General features: G+C 45.2%; 2 protein-coding genes across 3 annotated transcripts in view; one reads left to right on the plus strand and one right to left on the minus strand.

The window, feature by feature from the left end:
• Positions 1-1034: 1034 nt before the first annotated feature.
• LOC135401189 (uncharacterized) lies at positions 1035-7117 on the plus strand. The gene is made up of 10 exons (XM_064633446.1): positions 1035-1162; positions 1223-1461; positions 1976-2029; positions 2550-2625; positions 3518-3605; positions 5417-5570; positions 5648-5698; positions 6552-6621; positions 6783-6925; positions 7000-7117. Exons 2-10 carry the CDS (start codon positions 1264-1266, stop codon positions 7024-7026), a joined length of 861 nt encoding a protein of 286 aa, XP_064489516.1. The 5' UTR covers positions 1035-1162; positions 1223-1263; the 3' UTR covers positions 7027-7117.
• Positions 7118-7286: 169 nt separating this feature from the next.
• The window catches only part of LOC135401187 (uncharacterized), a 36050-nt gene continuing 22734 nt past the window's right edge, over positions 7287-20602 (minus strand). Inside the window, exons 2-11 of one of the 2 annotated variants that reach the window (XM_064633444.1) lie at positions 19649-19751; positions 18183-18327; positions 15574-15625; positions 14913-14994; positions 13706-13856; positions 13523-13579; positions 13391-13451; positions 13121-13321; positions 11096-11370; positions 7287-9146 (exon numbers count right to left, since the gene is read on the minus strand). In XM_064633444.1, coding sequence (XP_064489514.1) covers positions 8766-9146; positions 11096-11370; positions 13121-13321; positions 13391-13451; positions 13523-13579; positions 13706-13856; positions 14913-14994; positions 15574-15625; positions 18183-18311 — 1389 coding nt within the window. In that variant the 5' untranslated portion in view covers positions 18312-18327; positions 19649-19751 and the 3' untranslated portion in view covers positions 7287-8765. Of the gene's footprint in view, positions 9147-11095; positions 11371-13120; positions 13322-13390; positions 13452-13522; positions 13580-13705; positions 13857-14912; positions 14995-15573; positions 15626-18182; positions 18328-18756; positions 19072-19648; positions 19752-20602 lie in introns of those variants that run through there. The other variant, XM_064633442.1, reaches the window with a different exon arrangement.

A 20602-nucleotide genomic window follows, 5' to 3' on the forward strand; every position in this document is an offset into this window, starting at 1 on the left:
CATATTACTGCAGACAAAAAAAAAATAAAAATAAAAAATCTGCAGAAACATGGGTCGAGATTGCAGGTCGGTCTCAAATTTAATTACACGCTGATTGTTAAACGAACAATAAGCAAAGACCCTCCTAGCTGTAACATGCAAGAGCGGTCGGTAAGCGACCCCAACGTGCTACTTCACCTTCCTGTCAGTTCGCGCCTTCTGCACAATATTGTATTGAATATGCTTCTTTCTTCCTCTTTTTGTATATATACCGTCAATGGCGCGAGCTCATTTACGTAAGGGCATCTGTGGTGTAGGTGGACACAACTGCTATTTTCAATCTGATAAGACCTATATCCTTCCCTTCGAGGTGAAGGGATAACTCCCGCATTCCATTACCACGGCCATAAACTCGAGGTCCCATAGCGGACCCCTGTGCTACATGCGTGGAGAAATTGAAGAGGTAAAATAATTTTGACGTGTAGTATTACCCGTGTTACATACTCCACTTCGCTCCAAAACAGCCAATAATGTACAAAACAAAAGGACACGAGTCGTCCGGTACCTATAGCAGAGCAGACCCAGTTTGGAAGGTCCGGGTTTTTAATTTTGGGACAACAGTACAGGAAAAGCTGCTTAATGACACGGAAATGTATTAGATTGGGAAACGAGCAGATGTACATGCCCGTGCTGAGGCGTGAGGCTCAGCAAGACCTCAGAGTCAGTCCTCTAGCTAGCAGGGTTGCGGACCAGTGGTGTTTCTCCTGTGTGCGGCAAATGAGAAGTGGGGAGGATGATTTAAAGTGCCTCAATAAAAACCTGAGCCTCATTACTTCTTAGGCCTGTCCGAAACCGATAGATGATCTAAAGGATATGGGATGGGCATTGCGTACGATCAATCCCCGTCGTAGGGTACCATTCGTGTTAACCAGTCCCTTGTTACCTGCTTTCCGAAGTTCTGCTGCGAATATTTCGCGGTCGCTCTCCGCATGGACGAAGCGATAAGGGTGCATGTGAGACGCCCAAGCAGCTTTTGCCATCTCAAATATCCGCACACATAGGCAATCTTCACCCTTCGTAGCTGCCCCGTGCTTCACACTGGGTCGACCCACTGAGCAGCACCAGTGAAGGAGGGACTACCGAATAAAGCTCCATCAGTGACCCACATCTCATTTATATTCACGTAAGTGGTCTTAGAAGATGGACAGCGTCGACATTCATAATGATTTGTACAACGTGACAGAGCTTGAGAAGTACGACTGTCACCTCATCAGACGCTGTGTCATGTCCGACTTCCTGACAACCACCTTCCCGGCCATCTTAATCCTGGTTCTGGGCTCGGACAATGGCCAAGAACAACGTATTCATCTGCATATGCATCCCGAATTCGAGAGATACAATATGTCGCTATGGCAGGTGACTGGGACCGCGTGCCAGCCCTACAGCGCCCACATGCTAAAATGGAGAACAGTCTTCGTTGAGGTCAGTCTCCGTTCTTGCAATGTCTCACTTTTCATACAAAGCTGCTTTTAGAGCAATGCAGAACATTGTGAGTTGTGAGGGTTACCACCTATGTATACATCCAACCAGCAAACGAGCACGGAAAAATAGACCTGTACCCGCGAGAAACGTCATCATGACGTTGGTAGACAGACTGAAACCGAAACAGATCGGAAGGGGAGGGCCTGGTTCCACGAATGAACACTTGTTCGCTGCTTCCTATTGAAAGAAAAGTAGGACCGAAGGTCGCGTCCCTTTGAGGGGCCCATCATAATCCCTTCAAGACCGTAGCTTTTCTGGGCGCGACCTTGTTCCCCCATAGCTTCGAGCGTAGTTCAACTCTACCAAATTGGTGGCGCTGTCGAATGACGTCATTTGTTTACAAACAGGGAGAGGTCTATTATTCGTATCCGACCCCTAGCGTGCTGTATAACTGGCACGGAACCAGGCGGGTCGCGCAAGGCTCACAAAACCTTTTGACGAAGTTTCTTTCTAGTCCTCAGACATTCTTCGCATGGACCACCTTCGACCAGGACGGTACTGTGTCATGGTAAGCACTGTGGTGCATTTGGCTCCGTATTTACACTTTGATTACTACGCTTACGCAGTTGCTTTGACGCAGTATACTTACCGGCACGTACTGTTGTACTCGAAAGAAACTGACCATTTTTCCCCCCGTCTATTAGACCACGTACTTGTCTTGACAGTTCGTAAGTGAGCAACTGTAGGTTTGAAAGTACCCAGAAGAGTTCGCACGTCGGTTATGTTGTGGCATCCACTTGTGAAGAGTTTAATATGTAAACATATGATTGAGCCGTCTCACAGACTATTACGTTTACATAGTAAATTACCGCAATGCCCTGTCAGCTGAGGCAGTGGCGTAGTCAGAGGGGGGGGGGGGGGTCACCCCCCCTTGCGAAACCGTACATTTGGTAGTGCTTTTGTGAGAGGGAAAACGAGGATGATTCCCTCTCCTCCATGTGAAGTTCAAGTAGTACCCTTCCCGAAATATTTTTCTGGGTACGCCACTGAGCTGAGGGACATACCTCAGCATCCATGTACGCTTGCAGGCCGACCCCATCACCGATACCTGCTGGCCGCCTGAGTTCTGTTCTCGAATTATCTCGAACGTTATCGAACTGACTGGTAAGTTTGTTTATTTAAATACTATCTTATCGGCGTTATCGAGCATATAACACGACTTTTGTCCTCGTGAACGCTTCCGACACGGCGGAGTAACTCCTGGTTCAAAATATTTTTATGTACAAAAAGAAAAAAAGACACCACACGAAACGAACAGCAAAGCCAGGCGAACAGCACTTTCGGTCCGTTTGTTTCATTGTGCGCGTGAGCGGTAGTGGCCGCGATGTTGTCGTTTCGGTTTCGGTTTCCGTGAGCAGACCACGTGAACGATTTTAACCAATCCTGGGAATTTCCTCTCGAAGTCGGAGGGCCGCATATGCCCAAAGACGAGCATCCGTACTTTCTCTATCATATTTCCTGCGGCGAGTAGTTGCACCTTGCACCAAGAGAAGTGGGTCGTCAATATGATATAGCATATCCAGTATCCTCCGCAGGAGACATGGAGTGGACTTGTGGTCCACCTTCATCGCTTCCCCCTCCCTCTGATTTCTGATTGCTTTTTTTTTGTTTTTCGCAGCCGGAATCAGCGTGGCTGCCTTACCTCTTCTTTCTCCTTATAAACATACCCCTCCCCCCTCCCACAGCGTTTGAAAGACAACAATACATTGACAGTCTGGAACATTTGTGTGCGTGGTTTCTTCCCGACATGAATTCATGTCATTGTAATCTCCGTGTCTCACACTGTATTCTTCCAAAATACTGTTTCTGTGTGTGGCGCGGAAGTATCACAAAATTGAGAATCTCAGAGATCACAAAAATCAGAATGTGCACGTAAAATCATGTTATCCTGACCTGTCAGCTGTCCACGTGAATGAAGAGAAGTGTTTTCGACATTATGCACTTTACATATCCTGTTTGGCCTTCATTGTCTGCTTTTTATTTGTTCCCATGGTAGGATTTCCGGAAGGACTTGCTGGACCCAAACCATGTTGCTACCCTGGGAAGGTGGAAGCCAATTTTCAAGTGGAAGACGACATGCATACGTAATTAGTGACACTTCCTACGAGCACAGCATTTCAACTGCTTTCTTAGGCGGCGGCATTGGTAAATTTAGTTGGTGCACTCTTAGGGGCCACATGAAAACTAGTCAGGTCAGCTGAGCAAAGCCAGATTAGTTGAAGATGACCCGTGGCGGGATTCGAACCTACACCTCTCTGCTTGCCTGATTACCGTAACCATCTAACTAGTACACGTGGTTGGACTTGGCAGGATGATTGTTTGCCGGCAGTGCAGGAAAGGGTGCTGGTGTTAACGAGACATTATTATAACGAACTTCGATATAATGAAATTCACGGGGATCGCGATTTCTTTCGTTGTACCGCAACTGACGACATCCGAAAAGATTTCCGCCGCGAATTGTGAAGAGGCAAGCAACATAAACGTGTAAATGCAGTGCAATCACGATTACACGATCACGGAATTCGTCGAAAGTCCGCGCCGGAGCACCCTGTACAGGGGCAGATCCAGGATTTTTCTGAGGAAGGGGTCCAGCCACGGACAGCATGCTAGACACGCAATCTAGGGTCAATTAAACACTATGTGAAGACAGGAACTGATGAGGTGGTCAGGACATCCGCACCCCCCTTCTAGATCCGCCCCTGACCCTGTATATAACGTGCTACCTGCTACGTTTTGATATACGTAGTACAATTTTTCCAGCTCGCTGTGTATGATACGAACAGGCGAGCTCCCGTGCGGGCCGCGCGCGTCACTCGTGCGTGTGCCGGAAACTGCACTCCACACCCTGTACGCGCGGATACCGGTACCCTGTACGGGCGGATACTGTGTACCCGCTAGTCAACGACACGTGAGCCCGATCACTTGCGATCACCGCAGGCGACGATCTTTTGCCATGTCGGCAAAGGATGGTTGAGGAGAGACAGACAGAACAGCAGCTCAGCAAAAAGGAGCACGTGCTTGCGCCTACTGCGTGATTTCGTTGTATCGCGATTCGTTATAACGGGGTTTCGCTTGGTGTCATTTTGCTTCCACGCCACAAAAACGAATAACCCCAGTTGATTACTCAATCGAAATGCATAGAAGTGTATATTAATCAATATCCCCAATTGAGCAAACAGTTACAAACACATCAAGCAGCTGGACCTCACCACAACACTATCTGCACACATTCCCTACTGTGATCTAATGACAGATCGACTTGTACGTACTTACGAATGCTTTTGAAAATCGGTATATTCAGTATCGTAACTTCAATACTTTTATGGCAGTGACTTGTACCCCCTTTCATTAATTTTTTATTTTATTTTATTATTATTATTACTATCTTTTTTTTTCGGAAGACGGGAAGGTCGCTCATAGCGAGCGAGGACGGCAAAAAATGTAAACAATTTGAATCAACAGTTGATTAAAACAATAGATGTACTTTAATGTGGCTTGCTCTATTAGGTTGCCTCTAGCACAGTATCGGGTGCAGTGGCGGATCCAGGGGGCGGGGGGATCAAAAACGTCAGTTTGTACATTGTATTTCCCTCTCTCCCTTCCCACTAAACGCTTCGACAAAGACCGCCCCCCCCCCCCCCCCCCCCCAAACTGGGGGTCTCGATCCGCCCCTGATCGCGTATCGGCGCGAGCGATATTATCGATCGAGACGTCCGCGGAGAGCACAGAAGTATCTTGAAAGTTATGCGTTACTTTTATCAGTATTTAGTATTCTCCTCAGTTACTTCTTTTGTCTGGTGCTCAGTAACCTAACTTAAATACGCTAGTAGCTCGTACAAGTCTTTGACAGCCTAAGTTTACTTTCTTGGACTCACGCAATACTTGAAACATACAGGAGGAGGTCAGTACGTGTCAGTTTGCAGCTGAAGACATTAAGAAATCCTTGTTTCACTCGTTTTGGTGTCACGATATGGAAAGCTCCTGAAGATAAAGCAGACTGCAGTAGAATGATCGGTTTCGTAAGCCAGACCTACGACGAAGTACTACCCGTAAGTACACTGCCTTTACTTAAGCACAGTGATACGAAGACATCATTGCAATTACAGCTCTCTTGTACTCCTCTTAGAATACGACGCTTCAGATCTATGGCCTCCATTCTGGGAAATACTGCTTAAAGGCAAGCTGAATTGAGAACATTTCAAATTACTGAAACTGCTGCAAGTTTCCAGCTTTATGCGGACACAATTGAAGGCTTACGGGCAATAATGGGATAAGTTTTATTGGGATTGCATTGCACTTATACCATATATCGTTGCCCATAAGTCTTCAATTCTCAGAGTGTTTCATTTAAGGGGACATTAATTTCACATTAGTACGTGCACACACAAAAAAAGACAGCTTTCAGATATCACTGTATACATGAAGAAGTCAAGGTAAAACGTACACATGAAGGTAAGACGCCCAGTAACCCAGTGAAGGTAAAACGAGAAAAAAAGAAAAGAAGAAATCTCCAGGTTGGGAGCCGCTTTGATTTCGAACAGATACTGTTCTTCTACTGGGTGCCCAGTAGGAGAATCGTTTCTGTTCAAAAGACTGATAGATTTTGACCCGAGGCTTTCGCTTCGATCACTTGCTATCGTGCCCCTGGAAAGTTATTTCTGAAAACATGCAATATCCGGTACAGCACATCTGGGAAATAAAACTGGTCCCACGCACACACTTTACTGATGGTGCATGCACACCTAACACTGAACACGGCCCAAATTGGCCTCCTTCTGAGCCATAACATCAGTACCTTGTTAAAATTGCTATACATCCTGTCCACAGAGCCTGCTGTGAACACGACACGACACCACACCACACCACACCACACCACACACACACACACAAAAAAAAAAAAACATGCAGACAGAGATTGGATATTTTACTAGGTAATAGAAGGTAACATCATTCATATTACTTTTTTCATTGTGCAGTTTTTTGTGTATTATCATGCAACGTGAAACACCCTGTGTACTTGTCTTCATAAGATGTCAGTCATCTGCAGAGGATGCTCCTACACCTGCCCGGATGCTTTGGTATCACCCTTTGAAATTATAGGTAAGCAGATTATCTGGAAACTTTTCGGATCTCTTGGTTGCTCCTCCAGTCTTTGTTCCGATTAAGTTCACCGCAGCACATCTTGTGACTGCTCTGAAAAACCTCGGGCTTAGTACCGTGTAAAAAATCACGTAATCACATTCGAGTAATGCCTTTTTCAGAGAGGCCCCACGATTTCTCGCTCCCCAAAGTGCTGTTCCTGATGCTAGGACTCCTGGTGCTCTTACAATGTGTCATCATGGCCCTCAAAACACCTGCTTTACAGTCAGCAGTAGTCATGGGGATTCAAAGGTGTGCAGATATGGTAAGAAACGCAAAGCTTCGGTTTACCATAGTCACCAATGTCAGGACATCTGTCAACAATCTTACTGGTTCCAGCCAAAGGGAAGCCAGTACCAAGTGTGATGACAAAGAGAGAGAATGGCATAGAAAGGATATGCGGCATCCCTGACACACTGTAAGCACAGCAATAGCAATAAAAGTACAGATAAAATGATGGTTCGAACAAGATCACTTCTTCTGTCTTGCTGTCAGAAAAGGAAAGGTGTGTGTAGGTGCTATCAGTAAATCAGTATCAGTAGGTAAATCAGAGTGTAGTCCAGTCACATTTCCGTGACGTGCGAATTACTCTTACGAAGCCTCAAAAGGCAGGCCATGAACAAAGCTGTGCCAAAAATACATTTATTTATCTGTAAAAATATAAAATCACTCCCTTTCAGTCATGCCCAGACGTACAGTACCATAAAAAAGTGGAATGCTTTTTAAATCCAGCGCAAACCACATTAAAAAAAAAAGGAGATACTTTACGTAGGGAAGACATTCTTCCAGCCACAATTATGATGGGATAAGTAGATATGTTAAGCACTGTTAAGCACATCAGAACGATCATTAGGAACAAATAAGGATGTCGAATCGTAACTGTGTTCAGGAACGGGGACACAGGAAACAACGTACAATACCGCACAGTATGCCACCGTCTGTTACATTGTAGGTATGCAAGCTCTTCAAAGGCATCGGTAATTCTAGTACTACAGGTCATCACTGAGTTCCTAATATGAATAGCCACAATTTTTACATTTACGTGTATGCTTTGTTATGCCTTGATGGTGAACACGTGTCTCAGATTACGTGTCATAGAGACACACGATTGCCCTGGAAGCTTTCCATGAGATCTAGTCACACAAATAGTTATGTCAGAATTATGTATCTTTGAGAAGTAACTATATATTAACTTTCAATATTTGAAATTTTACAAATTGAGTAAGAACTATAGTCAGTTCAGCTTGGGAAAGCAATTATTTGCATGCCAGCAACTAAAACAGTTCTTGCCCTTAAATGTGTTCGGAAACGACAGATGTCAACTTCTGACGGGGACGCAGTTTCATGAAAACTAGCCCTATGTAGTCCCTCAACCAATAAAACGTTGTCCACAGATTTCTCCGATTTTTCACACACACACAAGTTTTCACACAGCAGGAGCTCTTAGGACAAACCAAGGAGGAGTGTAAAAGTGCCTGTAATGTCACAGCACTCCACGTTACTGTCCTATGTAGTTTCACTACTGGCCCATATTTACACCACCACAACCAAAGTCACTCCTCTCACCGCACCTTAGAAGGCCCAAAATGAAAATGTTCATTCACTGGTATGCGCTAATGACAGCCCATGTTGAAAAAGATACTGTGACTAGAGGGGTGCACGAGTACGGTTCTATATCCGCCTATCCGTGCTGATATTTGCGCTACATTCTGGTTTGCGGAACGAAATATACACCTTAAAACGTGGATGATAAAATGTGGATGAAACCACACACACACGCATCTGCGGTATGAACGGGTACCCACATTTTATCCCCAAACGAGCATTAGTGTCTCTGCCAACGTCCCTTAGGTGAAGCCATGATTGAGAGCACACCGAACCCAAAATGGTGTCGATGTGTGACATCCTTTTAGATCGTTCCTACAAATGAAATGACTGCGGATGGGCGGATATACTCAATATCCGTGCGTATGTGGATGCACCTATTTCAACTAACACAGTCTGCGGACACTGTCGCGGAATACCTTTCAGATGCAGAAATGTACTGTCCGTCTTATCTGCGCTCACCTCAAAACCATGACTGCGTGGTCGCAAAGAGTTTGCCATTAAGAGACAATGATTGTCTTCAGCTTATCCCTTATTAGATCTGGATTTTGATCTAAACTGTTTTTCATGTTGTCCACTAGGAGCAGCAGATGCTGGTAGGTCTCAGACTCCATCATTTTTTTCAGTCTGTCAGAAGTGAGGTTGCATCCTTGCGAGGTTGACGTGTGAAGTAAGGCACTCAGCAGCTCTTTCATGTGCTCCGGGAGTGTATATCGCTTCTCAGGAACTAGGTTCAGTCTGGACCCCGTAGCCGTGTAGGAAAAACGTGCAACGAAGATGTGGCAGTAGTCACCGAGAGCTTGCGCTTGTCGCGACAGCAATGCATTGTAGGTGATGTGGTACATCTCGTCCGTGTAGTCTGTTACTGCGAGGCTCAGGTCCTGAAACAAATTGCTGTCAATTTCCAGCATGCCGTGTTCACACTGAAAAAAAATGGCTAGGACAATGAAAAAATGGCTAGGAAGCAAGCAAGCTGGTGAAGATGATGAAAAAATGGCTAAGGCAATGAAAAAAATGGCTAGGACAATGAAAAAATGGCTAGGAAGCAAGCGAGCTGGTGAAGATGATGAAAAAATGGTTAAGGCAATGAAAAAAATGGCTAGGACAATGAAAAAATCGCTAGGAAGCAAGCGAACTGGTGAAGATGATGGAAAAATGGCTAGGAAGCAAGCGAGCTGGTGAAGATGATGAAAAAATGGCTAGGAAGCAAGCGAGCCGGTGAAGATGATGCATAATGTAAAAACCCCGAGACTAGGGAACACGAAGGGACAGACACAACACGAAGTCTCAAAAAGTCTCACACTGTTCATTACAGCGCAAAAATTTATCCTCGTGACTTTGACACCAACACAAAGGCAACGAAATTCATTGGTTACGTCGTCTGCGATTTATGAATGAAGTAGAAGCTTTCCCACTCCTTCTCAAGAAGCGCAGCAATGCGGATGGGCCTCAGATTGGTCTCCTCAAACGATCTCCCGCAACGACTGGACAAATCGTTTGGAGAAACCAATGAGAGCCTGCTCCGCATTATCGGCCTTCTCGAGAGGGAGAGGGAAAGCAGAAATTGCAGTTTCTTTCGCTCACAAATCACAAATTCTCTGAATCTAGTTCCTTTTGTGCTTGAGACGGTAACGGCATCTTTTCTTGGAAGAGCATAACATACATTTTTGTGCTTCAGTGCCCCCTTTAAAGTCGCATTAAAGACTAATTCTCGTGTCTTTGGACGCCTATCTAATTTATGTTGTTGCAATCTGTGAGCCTCGCATTGCACTCTGCTGAAATACTTTTTCCCTATGTGATGAAGAAGTAGCGTCAAATTAATTTCTACTTTTAGGAAGTATGGCGTCACAGTGTGCAGAACTTGCCATTCATCTGGCAACACTGTTCCTTTAAGGATGATAGTTGCTAGCAGCCTTCCAACATGGGGCGAAGGGTGGACACCGGGAGGGCATATGCGCTGTTAGTGGGGAGGCAGACTACAGAGATTGCGGTGATGTCACCTGCTTTTTCGAGTATCCAAAACCATGACGTTTTGCATTTTTCTTTCTTGTTTTTTCCTAGAAAATTTCTGGAAGCGCATAAACAGGGCGTCCACTGAACTGAAGCCTTCGAGTTCCCCTGACTTTTCCAGGGTTTCATCGACTATTTCAAAAGAATTCCCTGACCAAAACAAAAGTGAACTTTGTGTCTGCTCCTAGGTTTTGATACAGACCACCCATAGAAAAGATCAATTATTGATCAATTGGGTATCAACAGATCACCTATTGAATTCAAACAAACGGAATGCAAATACATGTCCCTTCTTACCGTTAAAGAGAACCAATTTTTTCCTGTGGTAGGGAGAGCTAGTACTACTGTGCATCATTTATGTATAACCCTTGTCTCTTTTGGTTAAAATGGTTACTTATTAGTGAGGCTGCCCTATTTTTCTGCCTCTGAGCTCGTCGTGCTGGCGAACTGTTACTCGCGGCAATGTTGCTGCGACGTGGCAGCTCGCCTCACTGATCAGCAGTCGCGGTTCGTTGCGTATCGCCATGGCACTTGTCCGCGATTTTCCCCCGACTTCAGCTGCTTTTTCGCAACTTCCCTGACAGCCCCCAACTTTTCCAGTCGCGTCAGGATTCCCTGACAATCCCTCGGTTTCAAGGTCGGCAGACCGATAATGTACACTGAATGGCACTTATATTTTGTGCACTGAGTTCCTGAACAAGGTCGATTTTTAATAGTAAAAAAATAATAATACAGTAGTATGCTTTTTTTGTGTCCAAAATGCCACTTTCAGCAGTGCCACAATAGTGTAGCACAGGTTAGCACATTTGTTATGACTTACTTTGTAATTATGATGAGCGTCTTGCTTGATTAATCCTCCATCAGATTCAATCACCAGTATCTTTTCTTCAGTCTTGCTTTTTCGAGGCTCTGATGTGAAGTTGGGGCAGTGCACGTTGGCCATAGCTATGGCCCAGTCAGAGGTGAGGTGTGCATGAGCGTGAGCATTTTCGTCGTACACTACTCTGACGTTCACTTCTTTTTCCAAGAAGCGGCAAAGGCAGGCCACGGCCTCGTTGTGCTGAGGACTGTCACGTGAGTACACGACCTTGATGACTGGAATTGACGTGTCACATATATCGAGGACCCTAATGTGGGACACCTATGCATTAAAGGGGCACCAAAATGCAAAAACGACTTGCTCTCAAATGAACGTCCGTGTTTCAATTGGCACAGTTCAAACAAAATTAGTTCACACAACGCTACTGTTTAGAAGAAAAACGCAATGAAAACAGAGCCGCCTTTGGCGGCCAGGAGGCAAAGATTGGCGGCATCCAATGAGACAGCGGGAGAAGCGCGGGCACACTTATTGTGGGCGTGTGGATTTGGAATGGGTCCGATCGTAGTGTTCCGTATACAGTCAACCCTCGATTTATGAACACCCTCGGTTCCCCGAAAAATCGTTAATAAATCGAGGGATTCATAAATCGAAAATTCCGTTAAGTGAGTACTATCGAGCAAATGGAACAGTATTTCCGAGTTGATATTGTGTTTATAATTCAATATATATTGTGCAATTTTGCTTTGGACCATGCCTTCCGTTGTGTCAACTGAGGTCAGGAACACTTCTGCAAAAACCCGTTTGTTGTTCAGATTTCGAGGGGTTAAGAACCGAGGGTGCAATACCTCGAAAACGTTTTGCCTGTTCAGGCGTCATTCATAAGACCACGAATAATCCCTTTGAAGGTTTTTGTTGGCCTCGGAACGATCCGTTCATAAATTGAGGGCAAAAACGCTGCGCAACTCCTAGTTGGTTCCCAGAAATTCCATTCATTATTTGAATACCGAGGTTCACAAAACGAGGGAAAAATGCATGTAAAAAGTTTGGTTCCTCGTGCTAGTGTTCATAAAACGAGGGGATTCATAAATCGAAGGTTCATAAATCGAGGGTTGACTGTATACGCGGCATGATGCGTACTGCTACATTTTCCAATACAGATTCATTGAATTGTAGCCTACAACAGTTCTCGCGAGTGTTCCACTGACAACATTCATCTTCACGTCCTTCGGACAGCGACGCCACTCTGCCTCGCAACGCGCACTATGTTTTTCACCGGGACTGCTCCATGGCGTGGCACGCGCAGCATGGACTAACAACACCGGTGCACGAGCCCAAACGACATTCACTGCTTAGCGCCGAATCAAGAAAGAGTCCGGTATAATTTTGATTGTAGCTTCCTAACAGAATCAAAGTTTCGCATTATGATAACAAGTACGAAACTAACATAGCGTGTAACGTAATTTTAAGTGAACCTGTTTTTGCATTTTAGTGCCCCTTTAACAGTACACTGAGTAACTTGGGTAAAACGTTGAACATTCCTTACATTCAACAGAACTCATGGCCCCACATCTCCATTCAGCAGTTCCTTGCACGTGCAACAAAACAGTGCCCCGTCTCGTTCTATTCCATGGATATGTTCAAGGAACTAAGTTAACTTATTTATTTGTCAATACATGTACTGTTACCCTTCAGGAGAGTCATTTATAGGAGAGGGATAAGTATTCCACAAAAGCACACGTCACGCAAACAACTGCGTTGCAACTTACTTCGGGTTTTTGGAATCCGTGGAATGTTTCACATTCGTGAAGGATTTTTAGTGAAACATTTTAAACAGAACATTCGGAAACTTACTACAGCAAGCTTGCACCATACGTTGCTTGTTTTTTACGTCATATTCTAGGCAGGTTGGTAATTGGCTCGAGCGCTTATAATAGTTGTGCCTGATTCAGCTGTACTGTAGTGACACATCATTTTGTGCCATTCACAATCATTACTGACACTGCAACGATAAGTACTTCTACTTACCAGGAGTGCTGTCCACTGCTTTGGCTGTAACAATCTTTGTAATCGAAGTTATATGTGGGAGACCTATGTTTCTCTTCTTTTGATAGTATATCAGGTATCCAATAAAAACCACCAAACCAAATGGGAGCAGGAGGAACAGGAAGTAGTAATCTTCCTCAGGCTTTTTGTGAGACAAGACAGCCTCTTCGTGGCTTATCATTTCTATATCAAGCGAAGATAGAAGACGATGTATTACAATCTTGCCATAGGAAATCAACGCATGAAACTCACCGGGGAGTTCAACAACCTTAGAGTATAATGTCAGACAATCCGAAGGAGGACAGGGTGTTATCTAGCGTGGAAAAATATAACTCCCGTCAAACAGTCAAAGCCAGTCTTTGCTGGATGATATGTTAAACTTACCCTGACGCAATAGTTTCCGGCTGTGACATTTTCAAATGTTACTACGTGGTTAGAATCCTGCAATACATGTCAAAAAAGTACTAAAAGTGTCGTCAAACATGTCAAATATTCAGGACAAAAGTAGCTGTGCTATTCCTACATCCACATCAATGCATTGCCTGTCCATTAAAAAATAAGACTCACGGAAAACTGGAACGTAGCACTCATTACTAAAACCATGCCGTTGATACACGGTTCGTAGCCTGGGTGGCCCACCAACATTTCCCAGAGGTGCACCTCGTAAGTCTCGCAGCCAGGGTCAGAAATCAGTTTTAAATCAGCTTCAACAGTCCTCCTATTGGACAAGAAAGTGGCACATGGCCATATGTTTTTAGTGAAGTTTAGAATGCCAAATAATTAGAGCCCGAAGTTTTCGGGATTTTTTTTTCCCCCCAATTGGGGGGGGGAATGGGGGAAATCAACATGTGCTCTAAATTCTTGCGAATCCGGGCAGAAAAACCTCCAGTATGCTAAATTCGGGAAGAAATCGGGCTCAATTACTCGAACGAACTGTACTGGTTTGGTGCAAACGGTGGTGTAATTGTTGTTTGCTGCCAAACGAGCTATAGTGTGCATTCCTACGGACGCTTCCAGTGAGGGCAGTTTGCCGGGTAAAAATCGGGCTTCACCCTGAACAGGCAACCTTCAATTTGGGGTGCAAATCTGGAGAAGAAACGGGTTAAACCCTAAAACTTCAGGCTCTATAAATACAATCTAGTCCCGAATTATGGAATGAAGACTGCAATCATGTAAAAATTTCTCTAGCGTAGTATAGCTTGTGGTACAGAGGAAGTGCTTCTAGTTTGCGACAAATGTTATTTCTGGCACCCAGGCCCTTATGGGACCGTGCGGCACTGCACCTGGTTCTCTTTCAAGAAACAAGTGGTAACACCTTGAGTATCTTCAACATGACAATAAGACCACCATGCTACAATCAATGCATCTCTGCACCTACTGCACTGAAATCCATGCAAACGTGATTATGAAAGTATTTCTGCAAGAACTTCATGTGGGCATGAGCGTCACGGTACAGGTATAACGCAATTCGTGCACTCGAGAACCATTTCTACCAACCACGAATGAAGGCCGCTGCTTTACACCTAGCAAGACAGTGATGTCTCGTTGTGTTCAGAAGGCTGACACGGATACAACAATGATTTTGTTGCATGTCTATTGAGATGTCCTGTGTAATATATCATATTCTATGTTCCCTTTAATGTTGGTACAGAAAAAGCCTTGAGTTTGCAATACTTGTCAAAGCAGCAACATTGGGAAAGAGAATTCCTCTTCAACAAAACAACAACAGGATCATCATCATAATCATCATGCTGTTTTTGGTGGAGGGACTTACATGATATAAGATGCTGTAATAACGATGGTTGCATTCCACGCTGAACAAGGATCTTGCTCAAGTCCTGCAAGGTGCTCCCAGTCTACAAGGACAGTTTTTTTTGTGTCCAATTTAATCATTGTAGAAGAAGAAGAATCGGAGACATAGAACAGCAACCAGCAATAAACACCGCATCTCATCACATTTGCTATATCTGCTTATGTATTTCTGGCTGTAACACTCTAGCATATGTTGGCAGGAAGAAGAGACCACGGAACATGTCGCACTGAAATGTAAGGGTATTCAGCCGGCGCAAAGGGATGTGGCCACATCAGAAGCACTGGGTTTTTGAAATGACAGAGACGAAGCTAACTTTTTTAACAACACAAAACACGAGGAAGCGCCTGAACGATTAGTGGGCTAGAAATAATTTCATCATGATTAATATGCGCACAGGCACTGGTACATGATTATTCAAACTATAATACTCTAGGCTAGGTAGCGCAAGCTACTGCCCGTTCCAGCGGGTAGAGCCGCAGAGTCGATCCATCCATCGGCCCGGGGATTTATCTGAGACACCCTCTATTTGATATCTTGGACCATACTCATTGAAGCGCTAAACTTGGCTCAACTCACTGAAACTGTACTTTTTTTATGTGTGTACTTTGAGAATCACACATACCTGTTCCTTGAACATCGTTGATAGGCAGGAAATTATATCTATTTGTTGCCACCTGGAAGTGAGGGACAATATGGAGAGGTTAGTATGCACAATCGGAAGCACTTAGTGTACACATTCTCAATCACAATTCCAGCTAGTACTGTTATGCACACAATCGCCACTGCATGTCATGCTGTGCTGTTCCCTAATTTGCAATTCTACATCCTACTGTACCGGCCTCGGTGGCTCAGTCGGTAGCGTGTTCGCCTTCTGATCCCGAGATCGCGGGTTCGAACCCGGCCGAGGACGCAAGCAACTTGGTGGCAGGGTACAAGTTGCTTAGACACGCCGTCTTCCGCGAGGGACGTTAAATACGGGGTGCCGTGTGATGAGCTTTCATCGCACGTTAAAGAACCCTCAGGTGGGCAAAAGCAATCCACAGACCGACCGCTGTGGCGTCGCTCATGATCTCAGTTGTCTCGCGACGTAAACTCCCAATTATTATTAACATCCTACTGTAATTCTATATACATGCTAGCTAAGATTGGTAGGTGCATATGGGTAAAACAGTGGTTCCAGTTTGGGAGCTATAGAATATAGAAATGCAGCTGCAGGGTGCAGTACCAAAGCATGGAATTCCTGTGCAAAGAAGTCACAGAGGTGACGTTGTTTGGTGTATGTGAACTAGAGCACTGCAAAGGGTCGGACTGACCCGAAAGCCCAACTCCAGCCCGAAATCCGGCTTCAACCGTCTTGACTGTGGGCTACTCTCGGGCTTGAGCCGGGCCTTTGTGCACCATTCATTCATATTGTTTAATCCAGGGTGTCAAACCCACAACCTACTAGATTATAACGACCATGTCATAATCCGCAACCCCTATGACGAGCCCGTCCGCACGATCTGCTAGGGGCGCTACTCATCGGCCGGAGAGATCTACATCATGATTGGACAATGGAAATTTGAATCTGGAACGCGCAGAAGCGTATGTACGACTACTGTAGCAGACGACAGCAACAGCGCCTATGAAAACGTGTAGAATGATGACAATCAACTTTACAATGAAACGCCTTCCGCGGGATACCAATCGCTTGTACAAAAATACTAAGGTAAGCTGAAGTACAAAGTATTGTAGAAGTTGAGGAAGCAATAACGGGGCCGATGAGTAGCGCCACCACAAGCTTCCAAATGCGGCGCTGGGAAGGGGTGCCAATAACATGGTCGTTATAATCTAGTAGGTCGTGGTCGAACCACAAAAAAATATGGGTTCGGTTGCGTTCTGCGTTGCTTGGATCACTTTCTGGTTCAGTTCTGGTTCGGCCATGAAAAAAATCGAACCGGTTTGCAAGCCGGTTCAACGTTCCCTTTTTACATCTCCCATAAAACTGCTTTTATCAGAAAATGCGCGGCTAACAGCTTACTGCTATTGTCTGCATTGACGGTTTTAGGTACTCCCTTTAGTGAGAGAAAGGAGAAATGGATGAACACTTGCAAATAGCATCCACGCCGATGAAGCAGTGTAGTCCTGCTACTCTCTGTTCCCAAAATCTCTTTCTTCACACGCACAGTGCCGGCAAGATACACTTAACGGAAGCCTAATAAGATGAACAGCATTTTGCACAATGCATTACTCCATTCCTGCCTCATTCGTCCGTGTGGCATCCCGTCTGAAGAGCAGACACTGCAGCGCGTGCGTGGGGCGCTAGCCGCGGCGTTCACAAGGACAACTGCGCTTCAATGTGTTAAAAAAGATGCTGAAAGCATACTTACTATACATCCTCGTTTAACTGTTAGGTGAAAATTTGAAAAATCCATGATATGGAGACCAATGCGACCTCGTTCGGGGATTGAGAGGCACTTGAACTCTTATGCCGACTTCTTTTATGTGCGAATCGGTTACCGCTATTATTTTTGCCAGTTCCGGTCCGGTTCATGTTCTACAGTGTCAATTTCAGTTCGGGTTTGGTTCCACCGAAAACGACGGTTCGGGTACTGTTTTCTGTTTGACACCCTGATTTAATCCTCATAATTCGTTTTGACAACCAAGTCCCTCGCACCTTCGTCAGTCCTCGTGCTAAAATGCTACGACACAAGGGTCACTTTATTCTCGACTTCGCCATGTTCAGGATCGCGCCGTCAGACAGGCGCACGAGACTCGGTGCCACCATTTTGCTACAAGCACAAACCGTATCAAAGGCTGTGCTTGCGCGTTCCACATATGTGTGGTTTATGCTGTGTTATAAGTCTACACCGTATGGATCGAACCTTGGCTGGATGCCATCACAAATCTGCCAACGCAGCTGTGGGCCAGGTCTCAGCCAAGCTGAGTTTTCGGCTGCCAGGTCGGGCTAAGCTCAGGTAAGCCTCCATGGCGATGGGTACGGGCCAGGCCAAGTTTTCAGAAGACGGGTCAGATAAGACTCCATGGTTTTGGGTAGGACCGGTAAATTCAGGCCCGTGCAGTGCTCTAGTGTGAACATCTAATTGGTTGTGTCACTTCGTAGTAACTGCGGAAAGCAAACGTCCCACAGAAGTGAATCAGTTTTGTAGTCAACTCTCATATTACCATGGCTCTCTACGTGTTATAATCACAGTCAAGTTGCAGTGTAAGGTGGTGGCGAACATGACTTACGTCGCCACTACTATTACGGTGCTGTTCTGCTTGGCCACTCAACTTTCTTATCACCAAACTGAGTACTTCTGGATGGTCCAACGTGTGAGCAGGAACTAGCATTCCAGCGAGTAGAAGGTACCAAAACATGTTGACTTTGTGGATCCTATAAAAGAAAATTCAAGAAACCATCGCACTTCAGTGCTAGCAGCCTGAAAAGAGCTAGGTAGCCCAGCGCACTAGGTTGATATATCAAGAGCACAACAACATAAACGTTGTTTTTGTTTTGTCAGTCGGTCAAACGACTGACAGTCCGCGATAGCCTTCCACACTTCCCTTAGAGCGGTCTCAGTGGCTCAGTCGGTAACGTGTTTGCCTTCTGATCCCGAAATCGCGGGTTCGAAACTGGCCGAGGACGCCAGCAATTTGGTGGCAGGGTACAAGTTGCTTACACACGCCGTCTTCCGCGAAGGGACGTGAAATACGGGGTGAAACAACCCTGGACAAAAGCTACCCACAGACCGACCGCTGTGACGTCGCTCATGATCTCAGTTGTCTCGCGACGTGAACCCCCCATTGTATACACTTCACTTACCTATGACGATGGGTCACTCCAGATAACGCAACCGACAGTTTATTGGCGTCAGCAAGGGAGACAAATAAAAGTGGTCAAAACAACAACAATCGCACGCAGAATGGTTCAAAACCATATCTTACAGATGAACTGATAAATACAACAGCACTACAACGGTGTCTCAACGAAAAGCGGTCGTTGTCTTTCACTGTCAACACGACACAGAGGCGCGGGGTTTGGTTCGGACCGGATGGCACGACAGAAGCAGGAATCACACAGCCGACGTAGCCAAAGATGCGTCATATGACGCAATCACGCAATGAGCACGTGAGGTGAGCAAACATGGAGGAAGGGGAGGAAGGAGGAAGGAAGCGGAAACCGCGGAAACATCCATGGCCATATGGATGTACGTCATTTCTTGTGTCGTTCGTCGGTCTGTCGTCTGCTTGCTGAGGACTGAGGAGCATTTCATTTGTCAAGCAACAAGCAAGCACGGCGCGTATGGCTGCTGCCGTCCGCTGGCTTTCCTTACTTCTCGTCTTGCAGGTGTGGTGCAATGAGTTCAACAAAGCGAAATGTGCTGTGGTTATTTAAGATTAAGAAATGCTGAAATTATTATTTTGCAGGGCCAGTACGCTGTGATTTGATACATCTCCTGTCGTGTCTCTTTTATTTGCCCTCTTTCACTAGCCTTAATGATTGAAAAGATTGCCACCGAAAATCGCGTTTACAAGCTGACGTACAAATGTCGCTTTGTTCGCCAATGTATCATATACACCTGCAATGGCAACGCTGTGGAAGTTTTGTTTAGTTCCGTGGTTTTGTCGCTATATCCTCCAGTCATGTACCAGCCGGCCCCATAATTCGTCAACCTGTGATGTTACCGTCACAAAGAAAAAGAAAACACTTGTACCTCGCACTGTCACGTAGGCATCAGTCTACACATCACGTGGCACTCAATCTATAGTTCGCACGAAGTAGCTGTTGGTCTCGGTAGTGTACGTTGCATACCCAATCTGTAAGATATAAAAGAGAGAAAAAATAAGAAGACTGATTCGTAGGACATAATGATGTGGTATCACATGGTGTGCTGAGTGTTTGTTGTATGTGTTAGCGCAGTAATGATCCCAGCAACACATTGAAAAGTGCGCAATTGTCTTCTTTTTTTTTTCCTTGCTCTTATGGTACCAGAAGAACACGAGCACGTTTCACATTCTAGTGACTTCGGCATTAGTGATAATAACAACAGTGTAATGTATTTAAAAAAAAAGGTCTTCCGTGAAGATAATGAAATGCTTTCCACAGCTTCGGTACCAGCGATACTAGTGCTTTTAGAGAGGAATTGAGCCGAGATTTGAAGATTTTGTGGACGACATACTCCCATATTTCTCCGCGTTGAATGGCACCGGCGCCAGGGACTAACGTGCAAAAAATGTACTTGACCCTCTCCTCGTCGCATCCTGATGAACGTGTTCGATGCAATGAAGCGTAAATCTCTCATAAAGGGCGTTTTCATGTAAGCGGGTGCATGTATGCGCATCACCATTTTGTATACTAAGACGGGAGGCGACAGAGAACCACGAAAGGGAATTTGCAAAAGATCGCTTCACCCTGCTTCTTTTTCTTCCAACAGGAAAGACACAGATGCAAATTGTCAGGTATAACCGATATGTACCGTACATGAAAACAAGGTCGCCTCTGAATCATGTCGCAGGCTAAGGGGGCACTAAACTGGAAAAATTTATCCTCCAGGAATGAAACAAACGGCGTTACCTCGACACCAGCACAAAAGGAACGGGATACGTCGGTTGCGTCGTTCATGACTTATGATCGATAAAAGAAAAAAAGAACAAGAAAAAACGGAAAT

Source organism: Ornithodoros turicata, chromosome 7 (genome assembly GCF_037126465.1).
Source record: "Ornithodoros turicata isolate Travis chromosome 7, ASM3712646v1, whole genome shotgun sequence".
Classification (NCBI taxonomy): Eukaryota; Metazoa; Arthropoda; class Arachnida; order Ixodida; family Argasidae; genus Ornithodoros; species Ornithodoros turicata.

Bases quoted from the DNA above. Each gene is read 5' to 3' on its own strand.
- LOC135401189 (XM_064633446.1), top strand. From the start codon at position 1,264: ATGTCCGACTTCCTGACAACCACCTTCCCGGCCATCTTAATCCTGGTT. The intron at 1,462-1,975 runs GTCAGTCTCCGT...GTTTCTTTCTAG, and splicing joins GGAGAACAGTCTTCGTTGAG to TCCTCAGACATTCTTCGCAT. The intron at 6,622-6,782 runs GTAAGCAGATTA...TGCCTTTTTCAG, and splicing joins ATCACCCTTTGAAATTATAG to AGAGGCCCCACGATTTCTCG.